Below are 14429 nucleotides of genomic sequence, written 5' to 3' on the forward strand. Positions count from 1 at the left end.
ACAGATAAAGTGTATACTTTTTAAAAAACTGTTGCCAATAATGTATTTTGATGACAGGAAGAGTTATCAGGTTATCTTGGGTAGGAAGAAAATTTAAAGATAGTATGGTCCGACTTTGCACCTATAACATGCCTTAACTATTCTTTAAGATTTAGAAGTCACTTCCCCAAAAGTTCTTTTCTTGGGAGTTTCCCCGCTTTCATGAGTCTATATCTAGTGCCTAGTAGACACACTATGTATCATAGAGCAGTATCCTAGAAAACCCAAATGTAATCTTCTGAGGACCTGATGTCCTCCCCCAAGTAGGTGGGGATCTATTTGAGGATCGGCTTGATGCATCTCAGTATCCTGGTAGCACAGGACCTGCCAGGTCATTGGTTATAAGTAAATGTGCATCAATTTACCCAAATCCAGGAAATCCATACCCAAATCCAGCACCACTGGCTTATCACTCATTACCTGCTTTAACTCTTCCAGTAATATGAAGCTCACAATCTCATGAGGTGCCTGCCCCTCTTATTTATGGACAATCATTAACATCTTTTTTTCTTAATGAAATCAAAATTCTTTCTTCCTGTAATTCATGCCATTGATAGCCCTCTGGAGCAGCAGAGAATACAACTAGCTCCTCTTCTACATGACAGCTCTACAACTTCCGAAAGGCGTGTATCACATCCCCCTGGAGTATTTTCCTTTCAAGACCAAATAGTCTTAGTTCTATCTGCAGATGTGTGCATTCCATGGTTTCTAAAATAAGGCAAGTGGAGTTCACACAGGGTCCTCGTGAAGTGTGACAAGGCAGAATACAAGGAAACCATTGTCTGCAGTACATTTTTAGTCATGTAATTTTACTGCATATATGTAAAATATTACAAAAGTGGTAACGGCACGTGTTGTTTAATCTTAATAATTGTCTATTTCCTATTTCACTCTTGAAGAAAAAAAGAGCTTCTGTCTTTATCTCACCAGCACTGACTGAAGTGTCTAAATCATGTAAGACTTTTCTCTGAATTAAAGTCAAAGGCATGCTCAGGCCATAAAACATTGTAAATATGTACATAGTAGTTTATATAAAGAATTAGCTCAAAATATAAAGTCTGACCCATGCTTTAATTTTACTATGGGGCTTTAAAACACTAACACATTTTTTTTTTAAAAAACTGAAAAGAATAAATATCAGTCAGGGTGGATGAGGTTTTATCTGGGAAGTAAGCTTGAAGAAAATAATCTCTAATCAAAAGGTGATAATTGAACTAAAAATCTTGAGAAAGTGTCAGTTCTCTCAGCACTTCATCAGATTTCCCAGACAGAAGCTAGGACAGAATCATAGAGCATGAAATATCAGGATAGTGGATAAAAGAAAAAAAGAAAGTAACTCAGGCATGCAATCCCATTCTCATTCAATTGTTTTCATATGAATCCTAAAAATGCACATGTGAATACATAACATAAAGACATAAATATGCACTTTTGACAGTGCACATAAACAAAAAGGCATTGATGAAAAAGTTCTGGAGATGGATGGTAGTGATGGCTACACAATGTGAACGTACATAATGTCCCTGACTAGTACACTTAAAATGGTTAAAATAGCAAAATTTCTGTTACATATATTTTACCATGACAGAACAATTTAAAGTTTATAGATTTTTTTAAATGTTGAGATAAAATAGTATTATCAATATAACGCTTCTCAGATAGAGCTCAGATTATTTAGAAAAATCAAAATATCATCACCACATGATACACCAAATAGCAATATCTAGTTATCCAACTCAGACTAGATTTTAAAATCGTTTAGGGAAAATTTCAAATACTTTAAAAGAATTTTAAATGTAAATTAAGTCATGAGATCAATCGTTTATAATAATGTTTGTTTTCCTAAATGAAATAATTCTATTATCAATGCTCTGGAAATATTTAGCCTCTCAATTTCATGCATCAAATAAAATATTGCAATGCCTCTTGTTTAACATTTTATAGATTATAAGTGTTTTTCTAGTGTATCATAAATATTAAGTGTAAAATATATATAATAACATAATATGTCAATATGACAAATATTTTAGTGTTTTATAAACATTAAGTATAATAAGGATCAATGTTATTTAATGTTTTATAAATGTATCTACATTTCTGTTTTTTTTAAATATTTAATAATCATTTGAGGCATATACATGAATGCATGCAAATTTTAAGTTACAGTAAGCATTCTCTTAGGTAAGCCAAATTAGCCAATTTTAAAGTCAATTAGGGGCTTATTTCATAGACTGCATCAATTTATATTATTTATAAATAAACCTGCCATATTTATACCTTGGATAGAGATGCTAGGAATGTTTGTCAGACAGCAATGTCAATGAAAACCTTTAAAAATACGTTCTCATTCCAAATGAATACTAAATAGTTATATTTATCTCTTCATAAATACTTAGGCACCAGAAGTTTTGATGAGACTCTTCCTTTAGAAATTATTTTAAACTGGTTTCTACACCCAAATGTGGAAAATTTTAGATAATATTAGTTTTTCATGCATTTTATTTAATAACAGCAAAAGGAATCATAAAAGGAAACTATATGGCTGGAACAAATGGGGGCTATTTCTGAGAAATTGCAATTATCCTTGAGTTTTGATTTATTCTTATCTACCACAAGGTGATAAATTTGACAAAAAGTCTTCTTAATGGTTTCTGTGCATGAAGAACTAGTTATCATTCTATTAATGAAGTGCCTCACCAGCCACTCTTTTCCTGTCTAGTGGTCTGGGGCATTGTTAGTATCAAGACTTCTGTCTCCAGTGAAAATCAATGCTTCAAAAAATCTATTCCATAGTTCATGCCAGAATTGTTTCACCTTCAGTTCTAAATAATAAGCATGATATAAAAATATAAATACACAATTAGAAAAGACATATTATGAATATACATACTCTTCTGTAAAATGATACTTTCTGAAGGCATTAGAATTTATCTAAAGTTGATATTGAACAAGTAAAATCAAGGGGAGGGCAAGTAAACCCTTCATATAATTGTTGTCTGTCCAGTATTAATTTGACCAAAGCAATTATATTCTGCACCCACGCTTTATGCTTCGATTCACCTTTGTATGATTTTTATCTTGCTTTTTTAGTTAGGTACAGTCTCCGTCTATAGTTATTTTTCCAATATTAAATCTTTGATCCTTCTTCTGCCACATTTATTCTGAGTATATAAACTCATCTACTCTATGGAATTAATCACTGCAACTCAGTAAGCGAAGCCTAATACTAAAAACCTCCCTCCTCACCAATCTCTAGACACCTTCCCTTCTTTTTCTCCCATCCTTTCTGTCTGTGAGAAGTGCTTCTCGTAGGCTGAAGTGATCTAGGAGACAGATATTGTCCTTACTTCTATTTCTGTTAGATTACCAGTTATGGTAAATTTGGAAAATGTAACTGTATAAGAAAAAATAACCCATAATGTTCCCATTTGATAAAAGGATGTATAGTATCTTAGATAATCTCATTATTTGTCTATACATTTGGCCTATTGCACAAACCTTCTTAATTCCTCTGGAGCTTTGTACCATCATAAACTTCATTGAAAACTTCCCTAAACTTTTTTTATCAACAATTTTCCCTTTTTTCCACAAATATATGATTTTCCCAAAGGTAAACAACAATAGCCACCACAAAACTTCCTCAATACCTATATTGCCAAACATTTTCTTCTCCCGTCTTCACTGCCTGCTTTTGGAAAATAATTTACATTTTAGGTGTAATCTCCCCATTACACACTCACTCTTAACATTTGACCCCCTGGCTTTTGATCTCTGATCCTACTTCCAAACCAAAAGAGCTTCTTTGTCCTGAACCTTTCTGTATTTTCTTCATCACTGATGTTCCCTTCTTAAAGGACTAATGTTGTCCTTACTACAATCTATTCCTTTTTAAGTTTACAAAAGGGAGCAGCTCCCAGCCTTATTCCCTTCATTTTTTGATGGCTTCTGGCCCCCTGTTGGCTTGATGAAAAGGGTGAGAAGTGAGGACAGACAGAATGGCAGGTTTAGTTGACAGAAAATTTGCTGGTTCTTTATTTTCACTTAATTGACCTTGTGTTTCCAAGCAACATCCATCCATGGTTAATTATTAATTAACCTATATCTAATTGGTATTCCAGTTTCCACGCACTTCTGAGGAAGTATAAATTTTGAAATGTTTAACCCATTTGCATGTATAGTGTCGGAAACGAATACCTTTCAAATCAATGTAGGTCTTTAAAGATCTGTTTACAAATTTTAAAAGTAACTTATTAGTCCAGTATGTTAACAGTTTATTCCATTACTTTAAACTGATGTGATAAACAGTACTGAATTTAATATGCAACATGTTATAATGTATTATATAAGAGTTGATAAAACAACTGTCATTATGGAGTTTCTGCTTTAACTGTGACACTGAACACCTGCTTTGATCACTGGTCAGCTTGACTGGAGCTCCTTTAAAACTATCTTCACTCAAAAACAGATTCTCTAGAGACAGGGGGAACTCGTTTCATTTTAAAGGGAATACAAAATTATCCTGCATGTTTTCCTGCCCTTTCTATACTTTCCATAGATTCTTATATTGGGCTTTGAAAACTGGAATATCAATGGTTTGACTTAAAAACGAGAGTGGCTTCAAAAACATAGACCAGAAGAATTAGTGATCTTGGGGTTTCAAATTTGTCAGCCCTCTTCTTTCCCCTACTAGAAGCATAAGTCTATATTTTTCCAAAGTCACCATCCATAACCCTTGATAAAGATAGCAATAGAAACTCCATAATCTTGGGTTGATTAGGCCTAAAACTGAATATAATTGAACCCAACCAAGAAAAACTGAAATAAAAGGCTATTTTAGCTAGAAGAAACAAAAAAATATTCCTAGACTTTGGAAAATTTAAAGTAAATCATACAAAGAATTCCTAACTAACAAATTTGGACTTGGCATATATGTGTAAAAAGGTTTATATTTATACCAAGTTCAATCTGAAAGAAATAGTTCTGCAGCAGCAAGGTAAGATCCTATCTTCCTTTGCTAGATGGGGAGCGCAATGAATCTTTATTGCAGTGTTAGAATGGGAAAGGGAGGTGATAATGTTTTCTCTAATAAAAAATTTACCTGTCTTGGGATCAATAGAGAAATAAGGCTGTCCCTGAAGAATGCTGTAAACGACTCTGGCACTGTTTCCATAGGTTGGGTCATCTGCATCCGTGGCCTTGACCTGGAGCACATAAGCACCTGGAAAATAAGACCATATGATTCTAGCATCTTTGTTTTATAGAGCTCAAGGTCATGTCTTTTATCTTCTGGACTCCATTTTCCTTTGGAATATGGCATTCCTTAATTCTGTGAGTATATGAAGTCACTGAGAATAACTTAACTATTATAACCAAAATGTTGAGCAACAATAGTAGCTTTTAGTGCAAATGATACCTATTTTAAATATCTATTTTTAAAGCTGTGTCCATTTCCAGTAGCTAGGTCGTTGACCTGAGAGTCATCACAATAGCTTTATTGGTTTGTACACCAAAGAAAACATGACACTGCTTGCATTAGCTCATCTGCTTACTGTAGATGTTTTAATTGCATGATTAGGATATCAATAGAAGAGCTAAAAGGTTACTGAAGGCTTACTGAACTTTAGAGGGTGTAAGTAATTTGCAATTGCAGTTTAAAACTCAACAATTACATACTCGTTTAGGAAGCCTTTAATTAGGACAGAATATTTGAGAAAATGAGGAACCGAAAATAATTGCAATTCTAGCTGGAGAAGCACCTTTATGCCTCAAGACTGAATTATTCTAAGTGTTCACTGACATAGGAAAACTTTAAAGACAATCCAAATTATCTGTAGCTTTTCTCATCTCTTGACACTTGGCCATATTATTTATGTACTAAGAGAAGCTGACAGGAGATTTTTTTCAGCAGTTTTGTCTTACATATTCATAGTCATAGTTAAGTCTTCCTCTAAGAACTTTTAAAGTGAGTATCTCTTCTTAATGTCCATTCAGTGTTACTATTCTGAATTGAGAAAAAAGTAGAATCAAAGTTATCAAACTCAGTATAAATAAAATAATATGCTGCTGATGAAGGAAGGAAATGCCTACTGAGCATAAAGGGAGTGAAATGTGCATCCAAAGTTACACAGTGGACAGAATACTCTTCACCTCTTGGAGGCATTCAATGTAACTGTCAGTTTGGGGAATGCAAGATTGCTCCATTTACTCACTCAGGCTTTTTTCTTAAGACAGTGCCAACCAGGAACAAATTCAATCTTAAAGGTTTGCTCTAAAAGCTAAGAGAATGAACCATCTCTTCACCTCTACTTTTTTGTTACATGATGTGTTAGAATGCTGAAAAAGTAAGAAATCATAACTTTCAGTAGACATTCAATGCCAAATGCTTTACCTTAAGAGGTTTTGGTGAATCCGAGTTATATCAACAGATAAAGCATATGTTTTATTACAACAGCCTTTCCCAGAAGAAGACCCTACTAGAAGGAAAGTAGGGAAACTTTTTTTTTTGGCCTCACGGCTTGCGGGATCTTAGTTTCCTGACCAAGGATTGAACCTGTGTCCCCTGCAGTGGAAACTCAGAGCCCTAACCACTGGACTGCCAGGGAATTCCCGAAAGTAGGCAAACATTTCTAAGCTGTCAAGAATGATAACTGATATTATTCAACATCATCCATCATCATCATTTTCATCATCATCAATAACAATATTTGCAGCATCTTTAATAATTATTGGACAAATAAGCATTGGTAGGCATTGGGGACCTATATCAAGGATTCCTCAAAAGTATGTCCTCCTTAATGATGTAAGAATGAACAGTTGCAAGAGTCAATTCCCCTCTTCCCTCCCCTCTTCTAGGTAATGATTTTTTCCCCAGAAAAATCACTTACCTAGATCTTCATTATCACTTCATCACACATGTGTTATACAGGTAAAGTCTACAAATATTGAATAATGCCCAATTCTAGGTATAAATACTGCAGTTGAAAAGCAGTGGGTTGTTTTACTCTGAGGATATATTTGAAGAAAAAAGTATTATATCTTCTAGAAAGTATGTAGTAACAAATTTAATAAACTTTTATCTAATGGTCACCATATGCTCAATGCAGAATACATTTTTGCTAAGTACACAGAAAAATATTTTCTAAATATATATTAAATTCTTTATGTTAATAATTTTTAAGCTCAAATATTAAAGGAGTGAATTAAGAAGTATTCCCATAAGTTATAGAAAGAGCAAACATGCATCATTCAATTCCACTTTTGTCCAACTCAAAAGGATCACAGGATAGCAAGAATAATGACACTTGTTTCATCCATAGTAACATCCATGATATTAAAAAAATATTTACACTCAGTTACAGTAGCGATTAACTCTGGTTTAGTGAAAAAGCAGTTTCTGATGTAAGATAGTTAAGAGTTTTTGAGCTACCCCTATACGAGTTTATAAGAACACAATTAAACAGCGTTATATCAGCTTGTTTTGTTGACTGGTCCACTGCTTTCACCAAACTAATGCAAAAGAGAGACTTCCCCTTCATTAAGAAGATGCAACTAATTGTCTGGAGCACATACATCTCCAAAGACTACCTTGGTCAGTGCTTGTATAGCACACCACTTCCTGACACTATTAAACACTAAATACCCAAGAGATAGGAGTGGGAGGTTGTGGTTGGGGCATGTTTGATGTGAAACAAGGGAATAATACAGTCAGTGACATCCACAGAAACTGGAGTAGTCTTCTTGTCTGTAGCCATCATCCTGGAGTTTATTCTATCACTCAAACCCAGGATGACAATGTAACCACTCTCAATGTTGAAGTTCAGAGAGTTTCAATTATCTCTCCTCCCTAAGTTCTATTCCATGCGCATGATGTGGGTTCTGGAGCCTAGAGAAAGTAAGCCAGCTTTCTTTCTTAATGCAGCCACACATGGCCTACTTCTGTTTGCTCATGCAAAATGTGATATACTTTATTTGATTTCATTAAGATTAATATTCTCAATGGGGATGGATTTTAGAAATAATAACACAATGTCTGCATTTCACAATGAAAGAATTGAAGTCCAATGATGTTACAATCATTCTTATGGATACCGAAAGTCATTCTCATACAAAATGGTAGACAGGTGGTAGTAGAACTGAGCCCGACTATCTCATGATTTCAGCTAAAGTAGGCATTGATCTGTTGATTCATTCATTTCTTCTTTCAGTCAAGAAATGTTCAGTGGTCCACACCATGCACCAGGTACTATTCTCAACATACAATAAAAAATAATATGCTGCATAATTCTTTTCTGTCAAACACCACTTCCAGCATGACAGGTTTATATTCTATGTATTTTTTTTGCATTTAGGGTATTAAATAAACAAATTTACTAGAAATACATTGAAAACATAATTGGATTCTGTTGAATTTATGACCTCTTTATTTTTTAAAATTTCTCAGATGTATAAGGACATTCTATAAATTGAATATGTTCTTTGCTTTTTGTCTTTGCCCTGCCACTGTCTCAACTAGTTTGAATCTTCACTGTCACAATTGCAAGGCTCCAGAGCATTCTAATTGCTTCCTCTTCCAGCTCCTTTTACACAGGAACACCAGAGTCATTTTCCTATAACATGAGATTGATTAAGTTACTCTCATTCATTTAAAAAAAAGAATTAAAAAAGAAAATAAAAACTTTGAATGGATTTTTATTCCTAATGAAAAAACATTATCTAAACTCACTGACATGCTATGACTAGCATGACATGAATGGGTTTCGATATCCCTCCCAGATTAATCTCCAACTGTGCTGCCAGGGACCCCTTGCAGTCACCGTACATACTTATTTACTGTTTATTTGAGGCTCTTTCACGCCTCTGTGCTCTTGCCCAGGTGATCCCGCTGCCTGAAGGATGTTGGCTTCCACAATCTGGAGAAATCTACTCACTCTTGATGTCCCAGCTCTACTGTCACCTCTGTGGGTCCTTGTTTTTCTGCTCCCAAGCAGAGATAATTTGTCCACTCCTGTGTACTCCCAATAGCCTTAGTATATTTTGATTTTTTAAAACTCTACGCATCATTTATTCTTCTCATGGAATACAGAGTCTTTTACATCAGAAGCCCTTCCATATTCATTCCTTGTACAACAAATGTCTGCCATGAATTACATCCCAAATAAATGTTTATTGGTGAATCCTTGTAATACTCCTAAATACACGCAAAAGACACAAACGCAATGCACAATACTTGAAATGGGCAACCTGGAAGCTAGTTATGGCCTTCAGAGTTTTTTTAACACTAAACTGAGAGCTTAACTTGTCTTGAATTTCGAATGCACATCACTGTTCCCATTTAAGAAAGCAGAACCCAAAATGAGTGACATTACATTTAAAAATTCACATAAACAAGATTTAGCCACAAGCTGGAACACAAATCTGATGGAAGTCAATACACATTTATTTGCTGAATAATGTCAACCCTTCTCAGGACTGATGCATAAACAGGAAAAGAAATAAAAATATAATGCAACATATCATTTTCTCTTTGCTTTTGCCTTATGTATACACTGCATTATAATCAAGAAATAATACAGAGTTAAAAAGGTATAGAATGATAAATATAATACACTTTCTTTCCAAATAAGATTGGAAAATAAGTGTACATTTTATCCCGTAAAGAAGACATTAAGCAGCAGAGAAGTGTAAAGCAGAGAGGGTTTCAGAAATGAGTCAGATAGAGGGAAGCAAATGAGGGCCTGTGCACACATATGACATACTTTACAGGCCTAGGATACTATAAGACATTGAAACTATAATTATAGCAGACTTTAACTAGACAGTAAAGTTAAACATACATGCACAGCAGGTGAGCTTACTCTTTAAGGGAAGTGGGTCTTTATCAATTTTACATTAGATTTCACTGCACTGCTTATGAACACTCGTCTCTTAGCTTCCTTCTGTTGATTCTCTTTCTATATTTGTAAAGTTGTAAATGGCTCCTCTGTCCTCTTTATCTTCAACCAGGGCTGCATATAAGACATTTACAAGGATTATTAAGAATACCAATTCCTGGGCCCTCATCAGAAAGTCTAATTTAATTATTCTTGGGTGGGCCAGGTACCAGAAACACTTAAAAATCTCTGCAGATAAGTCTGATGAGTAGCCATCATTGAGAAGTCCACTCCTACACACTTTCCCTAGGACATTTCTTCAATTAGGAGAGGCTGCATTGCTTGCCATTGTGTTTACCATCTTTGCCTCTGGAACCTTAATACCTAGGTTTGAATCCTAGATCAACCACTAGCAAACTGTGTGACCTCAAGCAAATTACTTAACCTCTCTGTTTTAGTTTCCTCATACCAAAAAAAAGAAAAAAGAAAAAAAGAGTACTCATTTTATAGAAGTATTAAATCAGCTAATATTTATAAAGAAATTATAATAGCTTCCCACACAATACGTGCTATTTGAGTATATGTAAAATAAAATAAATACATATATACTCACTTTTTGTTCTCCTGCATCACACAGAGGGTGACAACTCCCAAACATATACACTAGTATGATTCCTGTCTTCAAGTCCCATACCTTAATATTTGAATATTATTTGAATATTGAATACTAATCTGGATTTTATCTCCTGTATGTTAGAAAAATGTGATTTTGAGATGTATGTTTAAAATATACTAAAATGTAAACAAGGGAACTATGACGATATTGGGCTACTTTATTAGAGACACAAGAATGAAGAGTTTGCATACTTATTAAACCTGCCTGAAGTAATCAGAACTTTTAAGGGTCAGAAAAGACATATGCCAAAAAAATCCTCCAGAACAGAAGTTATGCTCCCTTGAACTGTACTTCTAGGATCAGAGCAGGCAATTTGTTTTTCTCTGCCACCAGCTCTGACTCTGCTCAGCCTGGCCTCAGAGTATCCCCTGGCACATGTAATGCTGTGACATCAACTTGTGATTTTTTATTCAGTCCAATGATCCAGAAGCACTCTAAGGTTATAAAACTTTCTTCCCAAAAATGTCCTAAATATTTTAGACTATACATATTTACACCTTGTGATTCAAATGTACTTTGATGGATAAGTGAATCCATTTTAATGAGCACTTTATCTCTCTGTTGTGTGCCAAGAATTCTATACCATGAACAGCAATATAAATCCTAGTGTCTGCTCCCAGCAACACATAACTGAACTCTGACTTCTAGTGATGGTACAATGTTGTCTCCTTTGTACTTAATGTAATTTAGAAATTATTTTCAGAGAAGTTGTCATTGGGAAATTCCATAGAAATCATGATAAAATATATGAGCTTGGAATTCATTCACTCAGTGGCTCTCAGCTATAATTCAGTAAGGTTTGTATTTTTGCTGTGTAGCTTTATGTTCTTAAAGGATAAAGAAATTACTTCTGATTCAAATGCATTTAGCCAAGGTACTAAGGACCAGTTAGAGTTTATTTAAAACACACCCAACACACCTGAAATTATTTGTTTTTATTTGATTGGATGATTCTGCCATGTTAAGGGTAAGAGAGATCTACGTATATATGCATATATGTATGTATGTATGTATGTATCTACTCTATTATCTATATCTATCTTCCTAACCATTTATCACTTTATCTAGTTTTAGTAAAAGGAAAAATGCAACCTGTGTATGTATGTGTGTATATGTATATATGTCAGAAGTCAGAAGTATTGAAACCTAGAACCAGTTCTGCAATTAGATAAATGATCTTTTGCAAATTATTTCACTTCTGTAAGGATAATACTGTAATTGTAGTGGATAATGTAGTAATCCCCCCCCAAAAAATTAATCCCACCTAATTGTAGGAACTGTTCATATACATATTTATATATCACTGTCTCCCTCACACTTCAGTATACGTTACAAGGAACTTCACTCCCATGGATGCATTTGGCTCAAGTCTAAACTAACAAACATGAACCTTTTTTTCTGGCTAATAATGATTGGCTCAGGAATGTAAATATAACCCATTTCAAGCCAATAAAACCAGAGGAGATATTTGATGGGACCTTCTAGGAAATGCTTTCTTTTTCTTTTTCTCTGCGCTCTGGTGCACAAACGTCTGGCTGTAGTTATTTCAACATCTTGGGGGAAACATGACTGAAGACAGACACACACAAGAGGCCACACACACTTGGAAATTCCAGGAAAGGTGATGGGGAGTCTTGATCCAACCTGCCTGAAGCTCAACCTATAAGCATTTTGATGATTTGAGATCATACATCCCTTTTTGTATGAGATTGTATACTTGGCGATGGATTGGGGTTTTCTATTACTTCCAAATTAACAAAATCTTGGCAAGTCACTTAAACACTCTAAGCCTCTGTTGTTTCAAATAAAAAATGGGAGTACAAGTAGTAGGGTCCTCGTGGAACTTGTTCATGAGTTAATGCATGTAAATTGCTTTGCATAATATATGACACATAGGGCGCCCACATCAAAATGGTTGTTAAAATTCTTCAACTTTATGATGATGGGCTAAGATTTCCTTGTTTCCTTCTAATTCCAGTAACTCGTTCTGCAAATTGAAACAGAATCCAATCTTACCTCTTTTTTAAAATAACTTTTCCATTACTGCAGATTAGTCTTTTGGTTACAGGGTTTTGAACGTATCACGGCTCTGTCCAAATCCTTCGGTGGTATGTTATGAATCACTACACACAGTCTGCACTCTTTCAAAACCGTTCATAGCCTGATATCCATCTGCTTTTTTCATTCTAAACCTCAACTCCTCAGTTTCTCCAAATCTCCCCTCCAGGAAATATGTTTTATCCACTGTTCAACAAAAATTAGAGCTCTGTCAATTCATTTTTGGGTAAGAACTCTGAGCCTCTCAACCAAGAATTGGAAACATATTTGAATTCCATAAAGAGTTTGCAACGTATACATTAAACAATATATGTAAATCACCCCCTTCTGGTTTCTTCCACTGTTGCCTGCTTCCCAGCCACTTCTCATAATCCAGTCTACCACTGGGTGTACTACAGACAAACTCATTCATTGTTTCACTTCCACAGAATACTTCCATTGGCTCCTTCCGTTAGTTGAAATCTTGCTTTCTCCTGAGCCTAGTACTGCCTATTAGCACATTTTAAGCCCACAACTGCCTTCCTTCAGCTTTTCAGTACTGCTTCTGATTAACTGACCTTTTCTACCACCAGTGAAAGAGTCTCCTCATGTTTACTTGCCTTCTGTGGGGGCATTTAAATTGGTTGATGCAAATCTCTTTCTTCAGGTTGCTTCCAACTGTGGTTGGCTTCCTCAGCATCATTTATTCTTGGCTCTCTCTTTCCTTCCTTGATCACCATTTCTTAATCTTCTTTACACACCCTTTTCCTCTCCCTGGCCTTTAAAGGTTCATGCACCCCAAGTTTTGTCTCTCATCCTATATGCCTAACTCTACAGTGTCACTCACATTTGCCTCTAGGTGCTAGTGACTGCGCCGTCATTTACATTTTCCAGTTGCTTAAATAACAAAACTACCAGTTAACTTGACCAAGATACATCCAATTTCTTGGTTACATTCTAAACTTCTTTTTAAATCACTTACTGTTTACATCCATTCCAGTCCCCTTTATTGACTAAACATTGCTAAAATATGTTTGTACTCTTCATTCTGCCACTACTTTTCATCAAAATTTTACTGCTTCTTACCTGGATTATGACTTTAAGATATTAATAATCTCCCCGTTACCTCTCATAACCACCTACCGTTCACCCTGTGTAATTAAAGCCACATTCATCTTTCAGAAATGCAAATTTGATTTTGACCTCAGCACTGTCTCTAATGCTCTTTGTGAATCTGCCTCTACCTACATTTCCAGGTTTATCTCTTATGAAACCTTCTGTCTACTTTATGCCGCCTCGGTACAATATTATTTCCCTAAGACATAGTGCTACTTCATATCCTGCTCTTTATAGATTAGGTTGAGGATATCAGAAAGGTCTCATTTCACCCAGGAGAACTTCAGCCCAAATTAAAAATTGGCCTCAATAACTCTTCTTCCAGAAACTCAATTCCATATGCTCACAGAGCGTCACGCTACGTCTCTCACGCTTCCACTAGGCGGCAAGCACGCCATACGGAGTGAAGACTGCGTACAAGTCTTTTCTAATTCCAGTACCTACTATGGAGCTTGGTGTCTAATAGGTACTTAATAAATTGCTCTTGAATGAGCTAATAAAAAATAAATGAGTTTGGCTTAGAACATATTTTTGATCAGCCCATGTTAGAAGTTTCCGTGAAGCCTTTATTACATCTCTTGACTTGGGTCAAACATTCAATGTCCCCTCGTCTCAACCTTTATGGCAGTGATGCTGTTTTGCTGTCTGTAAGTACTGTGATTTAATATTTAGATTTTGTTCCTTTTGTGTTG

The 14429-nt window shown here is 35.1% G+C and overlaps 1 protein-coding gene across 1 annotated transcript in view; it reads right to left on the reverse strand.

The window, feature by feature from the left end:
* The window catches only part of CDH12 (cadherin 12), a 415721-nt gene that overhangs the window by 86020 nt on the left and 315272 nt on the right, over positions 1-14429 (reverse strand). Inside the window, exon 4 of the mRNA XM_068535175.1 lies at positions 5138-5257. Coding sequence (XP_068391276.1) covers positions 5138-5257 — 120 coding nt within the window. The remainder of the gene's footprint in view (positions 1-5137; positions 5258-14429) is intronic.

Source organism: Eschrichtius robustus, chromosome 2 (assembly GCF_028021215.1).
Source record: "Eschrichtius robustus isolate mEscRob2 chromosome 2, mEscRob2.pri, whole genome shotgun sequence".
Classification (NCBI taxonomy): domain Eukaryota; kingdom Metazoa; phylum Chordata; class Mammalia; order Artiodactyla; family Eschrichtiidae; genus Eschrichtius; species Eschrichtius robustus.